The sequence below is a fragment of the Lactuca serriola genome, chromosome 6, assembly GCF_051521515.1.
Source record: "Lactuca serriola cultivar US96UC23 chromosome 6, Lser_US96UC23_V15, whole genome shotgun sequence".
NCBI lineage: Eukaryota > Viridiplantae > Streptophyta > Magnoliopsida > Asterales > Asteraceae > Lactuca > Lactuca serriola.
In genome coordinates, this window is record NC_136413.1 from 20,440,193 (window position 1) to 20,447,993 (window position 7,801).

The 7,801-nt window shown below is 37.2% G+C and overlaps 1 protein-coding gene across 1 annotated transcript; it reads right to left on the bottom strand.

The window, feature by feature from the left end:
• Nucleotides 1-334: 334 nt before the first annotated feature.
• On the bottom strand, nt 335-1,835 carry BUD2 (Adenosylmethionine decarboxylase family protein). Its single transcript, XM_079007079.1, has one exon. The coding sequence runs from the start codon at nt 1,694-1,696 to the stop codon at nt 677-679; it is 1,020 nt and encodes a 339-aa protein (XP_078863205.1). The 5' UTR covers nt 1,697-1,835; the 3' UTR covers nt 335-676.
• Nucleotides 1,836-7,801: the final 5,966 nt, after the last annotated feature.

Consider the following 7,801-nt stretch of genomic DNA (forward strand, 5'->3'; position numbering starts at 1 on the left):
AATTTCATATTAAAGAAATAACTTAAAATTGTTTAAAAAACATCTAAATTGCTCTTTCTTTTCTAAAAATAAACTTCAACTTACATATTCAAAAATCCATGTCAACATTGAGCTTAAACTCCATACTCCTTGTGATCAAGAAGGCTTAAACTGTCATAACTATTACATATAGTTCCTTCAATTATATCATTCTTGTTTGATTTAAATCAAATTTCGCTTAATGACTATGAGATAATTTTGCTTGTTCTTTTATTCATCCGCTTGTTACAAAGCGATCCGTTGACTAAAATCATATTGAATTGTTAAAATCCTAAAATAAGATAGAAATATGACATTGATAAATCTTACGGTATTCCATAAAAACAAAACTATTTTACTAAAAGAATATGACAATTAACCAAATATTTTCCACTCGAAAACACATTCCTCAAAATCTTAGGCGTGACAAACCAAAGTGGGGTACATTATCATGATGTAGATGAACACACACACACACCATCCCCCTCCAATTTTGCCATTTCAAGATATCTCCCTCAACCTCTCTAATTAATATATCTTTCTACACAAGTCAACCCCACCATCCTATGACATGCACATTGGTATCACTCATGCAACATTATCACATCATCCTCAAGTCATCGGCATGCACCCATTGTCCCCCTTTTATCGTTTACTATTATATTCTATTCCGGCGACTCGTGAACGTTTGAAATACCACAGTCCCGGCAGCTGGGAACACATCCATACTGAAACTCCGGCACTTCATCCCAAGCTGTTCCACCGCACTCTTTATACGTGCACACATGTCCTGATTGGCGCTGGTGGTGGCAACGGAAACTATCCCTGGACCAAAAACTCTCACGGCTTTTTTCACCATATCCGCCATGTCGTCATTGTAAATGGACCCAACGCACTCGAAGCTTGCGTAGCTAAAACCATCCTCCGGCGTCACGTGAATAGTGGAGTAACGGTCGCCGTCAATGCCATTCATTGAGTACCCGCATGGGTCGAAAGCGAAATCACATATGTGAGCATTATGGTTAATACGGTTGATGCCTGTTATCTCCGTCATCTCTCTTCCAGCAGAGTCACCATTCTTTCCGTCGTTTGGGTGTCGGAAAAATTTGCGAGCTAGGGATTGATCAAGATCCGTCATGCACACCTCGACAGTATATAAGTCTAGTGATACGTCATCGGAGTATTCAACAGCTCCGGCAGAAAACACATGCCATGAGTGAGACGTGAGTTTTGAGGGAATTACAGAGGCTTTTCTGTAACATAGGCTTTCGGGGATGCTATCCTCCAAGTACACTATTTCTTCTTGGAAACTGGTGTGAGGGTGTGGTTGAGCTTGTGGAAAAATGAAGCTTCCACGGGTGTAACGAAGAGCCGTGATGTGAAGGTTGAGGGTTCTAGCGTGATGAATGAATGGTTGAACCGATTTCAAGAGTTGAGTGGTGCCACAGGTTTTGATGATAATCTTGGTAGGGTAAACAAAGAGTGAGGATTCAGACAAGACGTATGAATCAAAGTGTTGGTTGCCAAGTGCTGAGACAACCGTACATTGTACTTGATGAAGAACTTGTTCGAGAGACTTGAAGTCGAGTTCCCTGAGGCCGATGCCGATGACATGATCATGACTGGAGAACTGAAGCTCCAGTCGTTTTTCAAAGCCTTCGAAACCAGAAACAGCCATGGATTATGGTGATCGACACTAATGATGGTTGTTGGAATATTAATTGTGTTTGTGATGGGTAGTATAGAGTAGTTGGTGTTAGAAGGGTTATATAGGGGTTTAGTTATGGAGAGAGAAAGGGTGGGGGAGAGAGTGGAGGAGCATGCGGGTTAGGCAACCAAGAGATATCATTGAGAGCATAATGAATACAAGATTTTAGCTTGTGCTTAGCAAAGATAAAGTGGGCATTGGCTCGATTGTGTCTGCTTAATGCTAAGTTCAGCGAACTAGCTAGAAAAACTAAACCCAAAAATGTACTTGGAAAGGGACATTATACCACTTTCACCCATGTTACACTTATATTGGTATATTGGTGGATGTCATACCTTACATTTTTGTATTGGTATTGCATTTTTTTTTTCTATCACCTTACACAAAATTAGTGTCATGCCACAACCACCACAATATACATTTTTATGTATGAAATACAACATTTGAAGGAGCATTTTTTTCCCGTGCAGTAAGCTTGTAATAGAATCTTTGCATTCCACACTTTTTTAGAGGGTCGGTGCAGTGTTTACCGCATACCACATTATACCGTAGTATGCAGCATAGTTCACACCGTATGGTCTTAGCTTTGTCCATTTTCTCATGCAAAGAAAAAACGTTACTTCATATTTGTCTTTTACTTTTATTTTCTTTTATTTAAAGTCTTTCATTTTCTACGGAGTTTATGGATTGTTTATTTCATTTTTTATATAACTTTACAATTAAATTTTACGGGTCATTTTACTCTATATTTAAATATCAATGTGATTAAGGGTGCAAACCAGCCTAACTACTCGTGCGTTACTAGGAATCGGCTAGGTAAAAGCTCGACTCGAAACTGATTTTAAACGAGCCCGATCGAGCCGAGCTCGAGCTTAATATTAAGTCTGTTTATTAAACGAGCTCGAGCTCGAAGCTATATCACTACGCTCGGTTAGGCTCGTGAGCCTAAACAAGCCTATATATAATAAAATTTATAAGTATTTTATATATTAAAATAAAAATTATTTTGGAGATTAGGGATATATATAAGATATTAGTAAATGAGCTTCTTAGCGAGCTTGAATCGAGCTTATGCTCATTTAGGCATGTTAGACAAAAAAACGAGTCGAGCTCAAGCCCGAGCCGATCTTGTATAATTCTTTATGAGATCGAGCCAAACTCGATACAAGAAAGCTCAAATCAAGCTGATTTCAAGCTGAAGCCTCGTATAACTTAAAAGAGTCGAGCCGAGCATGAGCAAGCTCGGGCTCAACTCAACTCAACTCGGCTCGTTTGTACCCTTAAGTGTAATAATAAACTATTTTCTCATAATGGTCATCTCACTTTAATTGAAAATATATATATATGTAAATTACATGTTTGATATAATGGGCCAGCCTATACACAATGGCACGAATATAAAATAAATACAATCCAAATATAATGATATACTACCCCCCCCCCCTCTCGCTACTTGCTTGTTGTGATTATTGCGAACATTCAAAATGTATCAAAAGTAAAAAAAAAAAAAAAATAAGGTAGACGACAAGTCTTTATTGAAACTATCGACATACGGAGAGGATGATGAAACGTATAACACCTAGAGCTTGTTCGCCAAGAGCTATTTTGTCCTTCCTAAAGTGGATGCCAGTCTCGATGTCTTTGATTTGGTGATGATGCATATGGGTTTTAGATAAGTAAACTAAACTAACATTATCATAGTATACGACAATGGCTCTGTCAGAAAGCTTGTGAAGTTCAAGAAGACGATTATGAAGTCAACATGTTTCAGCAACAAAAATATTTGTCAGGCCCCGTATTCAACTTCGACAATAGATCGGATGACAGTTTTTTGGCTCTTGGAGGACCACAATAGAAGGTTATTTCCCTTACACAATAATCGGAGGTGGATCATCAAGAGATGGATGTCAAACAAGTCAACATTGGAATACGAAATCATGTTAAGAGAGGATGAGGCACATAACTACGAACCAAATATGGTTGTACTGTAGACATAACATAAAATCCTCTTAGGATCCATGAAGTGAGGTTCTCAAGGATCATGTCAAATATATTGAATGACATAAGTAATGTTTCGCTCGGAAAACATTGAGGTATTGTAGTAGCCCAACCAAGCCCCAATACATAGTCAAATTTGATACTAGGATGACAAATTCATCCAGTTTGGCGAGAGTATATGTAGATATCTAATCCGGGTTACAAGATAACATGTTTTCCCGTTCAATAATATCAAGGGAATATTTTTTCTAATATAGAAACATGCCATTGTGGTCTCGAGTAACACAAATGTGAAGAACATAGTTTAGATCCTTGAGGTCAGTCATGAATAACTTGTTTTCTAATGTAATTGTTATTTTCTATACAAACACAGAGGACGTAAAAGTCAAAATTATATCATCAACAAATAATACTAAATATGATGTGTGTGGCCCCTAATTATAATTAAATAATAAAGAATCACATCGACTATGTACGAAGCCGAGATGAGAAATAATTTGATTGAATCGGTGAAACCAAGCATGTGGTGCTTGCTTGAGACTGTATAGAGATCATTAAATAATACAAACAGAATTTGGGAAGTTTTTATCTTGAAGACCCTATGATTTTTGCATATAGATTGTCTTCTGAAGGTGGCAATGAAGAATTGTATTATTTACTTCTTTCTTTCAAACAAGCCAACTTTGAGATATTAGGAGCTAAGAACATTGTGAATGGTATTAGGTTTGACCATGGGGTTCAAGGTCTTGTCATAGTCATTGTTTGGTCATTAAATATGATCATTTGAAACAAGTCTAGCTTTATATCGAGCTAGAGTGACATCCTAATTATGTTTTGTTTTAGACCACCAAATGAAATTAATAACATTCACTCCCTTCGGTTATCGAATTAACACCAAAATTTTGTTGCCGATAAGTCCTTGGTGTTCCTCCTTCATGGAGTTATATCACTAAGGATCATTAAATGCCTATAATTGCATATATGGAATAAAAGATAAGGAATTGACATGGAGGTTGAACTTCTGAACATGTTTTGAGATGTCATGATAAGCATGGGTGGCCATCGGTGTAAATTATTTTTCATAGAAGGGCTATTTATGTCATGTTGATAAAAGGTTGCATTTGATTAAATCTAGACAAAGTGGGTGAGTAGGACCAAGTCTTTATACCTTTATATAAGGAAGGACCATATGTGAACAATTTCTAAGTTTTAGTTCTTTTTGGATCCATTATGAATGAATCTTTGTATAAAGGGGCTATAGTTGCATAAATAACCACAATTGAGTTATTTGACACCATCCTCTCACCGGTTCTTCCTTAGGAAAGGTTTCAACCATTAAAGGCTCATGGAGAACAATTTTCTTCCCTTTTCCATGGTGTTTGAAGGTCTCAAGTCAATTGTTAAAAGTCTTGCACAAGTCCCTACATCACCTTGTTTAGAAGGTAGTTCTCTTCCACTTTTCTTCTTCATTTTCATTTATGGTTTTTATGGGATATGAACATCTAAAATTACCTTATAAAGTAGAGAGTTCATATTGGTTTAATTTTTTATTTTCATTCCTTGATCCATCTCCATTCTTCAACTAGTAAATAGATGGTATATTTGGAGATTCGGTGCTGTTAAATTGGGTTTTCAAACCCCAGGTTCTCGAAATTCAAATTTCATGATTTATAATGTCACACCCCAAAACCGGAACGACGGAAACGTTCTGGGGTGGATGACGTCATGTCAAGTATCACAACACATGAATATAGTAATCAAAGTACAGCAAGACATTGCATTAATAGTAATAATTTTACATGGTTACATTACATAGTATCAAAGTAATACAAGCAAAATATATAAAGTGCAGCAAGGTACTTAAGCTATCTTCATCAGCAGCTCCAGGGGATGTACCTGTCTAATTGCTGACCTGAGATTACAAGTTATTTGAAAAGCGAGTATCAGCATTTTTACAAATGCTGGTGAGTTCATAAGCATTTAGTGACATTTCATTCAAATAACTTAATAAAGTAATAGTTTAAGAGGTTTCAGTGTATTAGAGTCTTTTCCAGAAAATCCTATATTTTCTTTAAATAAAGCAGCCTTCTACCAAGACTGGTCAGTGATGAGTGGTAAAAAGTAGTTTTCCCTAAGTTGCTATCATTATCAAAATACTGAATTTGAATATTGAGGAAAGCAAACGACATCAGGGAATATCATATGCCTCAACAGTGAGGACTGCTGACTAAGGCAAGAAACCATAGACTCCAGGAAGGTATCAACCGAATGATATGCCTGCTATAGTCTAACAAGTGGAGACACAGACCCCAGAAGGTACCAAATGCAAGGTACAACTAGTAAGGTCTAAAACAGTGAATATAGACCGACGACGATACCAAATGAAAGGTACATCTCGCAAGGTCAAAACAAAGACTACAGACCCCAGACAGTATCGAATGAAAGATACGTCTAGCAAGGTCAAAACAGAGACTACAGACCCCAGACAGTATCAAATGAAAGATACGTCTAGCAAGGTCAAAACAGTGTGACTCTGAAAAGTGACATCAGCATACAGTGTAAATTGCTGACGAAAATACCGTTACCTTAAAGCCATGAATTATAAGGTAACCCAGGATACTCGTAACCATACTGACTAGAGTTCCAGACGCCCTACAAGCATCTACATAATGTGACATTTGTCACCCCTTGGCTTGGTGAGCCGTGGACTGTAGCTAGCAGTCAGGGTGCGGGGGTGTCAATCCCGTATAGATCTATACACATAATGTCCGCTCTCCCTACAGGAGACTCTGGTTACCAACTGGACGACGGAGAAGGCCGTGTCCTGAAGATGCATCCCAAATAGTGGGTATCCAATGAAAGTGATATACTAGAGGTAGAGACTTCCAAACAGTGGGTAGTGTGTTTCTAAGTAAGTGTAGAATAGAGGTAGAGACTCTTAACTGACTCGACTAGAGAATTTCCTGTATGTCCATACTCATATACATAGTATATAACTAATGAACCAAACGACCTTCGGACGGCTACCCGATCCCACCAGACCACATCTCAACGAAGAAAAGGAAATAGGGTAGACAAGCCTTCCTAAGTCTTTCAATCATTACTTATATATACTTATATAAGTACAGACATACATCTGACTAAGACTGAGTGCATTTCAAGTAAAAGTGATCCTTGTAAAGTAGAAGTGTCTATCAAGTGAAATAGAAGCGGTCGCAAGTGAAGTAGAAGTGTCGAACAAGTATAAGCGTATCATGAAGTGGAGGCGACAATAAGTGAAGCAAAGGCGTATCAAGTATAAGGGAAGTAGAGTTGTTATCAAGTATAAGTGAAGAACAATCGCATCGCTAAGTAAGAGCGTGAATAAGTATAAGTGTCATCAGGTATAAGCGAAAGCATTACAGAGTAGGAGTATAAAATAAGTATAAGCAAAGCGGCAATAATTAACACGTAAAAATATACGTCAAAAAAGGGAATTTTTGATGAAAATCCTTTATGAACAGAAAATTTCACAAATTGTATCCTTTCGTAAAATATGTTTAAAATTCCTTGGAAGTCTTTCATAAACCAGTTTAGATTGAATTCGGATAAATCAGTGTAAGTAAAAGTTTTAAAACAAGTAAAAATCCTTATAGTGTCCTACTCGATAAAACAGTGTAAAGAGTGGTAAAATCTTGTGCATGCGGGTTATCAATCACATGTGATTGATATGATAACTGGCATGTTTAACTTGTAATCCCACTATAAAACATTTAAAAGAATTTAAAAGGTTCATTCAGGGGTATGAACTCACCTGGTGTAAGTAGGTCTGACGGAAGTGCCGTTTGGGCGTTCGGTGTCACGCAAGGACTTGAACACACACTATGACCTATTTAACATATGATAACATATGTTCACATACAATTAGCATATAATATACTATTTAAACAATTATACACACTCAAAGGAGCGGAAAACACTTTTGGTTGAGTGTTTGGGGTCCCGGGTAGCGTTTAAGGGTGTTAAGGGTCTCCTATCAGTTGTGGAACTTTGCTAAACTCAAATATCAAGTGTGTGAATGGATTTAAAGCATCAACA

Excerpts from the sequence above, each read along its gene's own strand:
- BUD2 (XM_079007079.1), bottom strand. The coding sequence starts at position 1,696 with ATGGCTGTTTCTGGTTTCGAAGGCTTTGAAAAACGACTGGAGCTTCAG.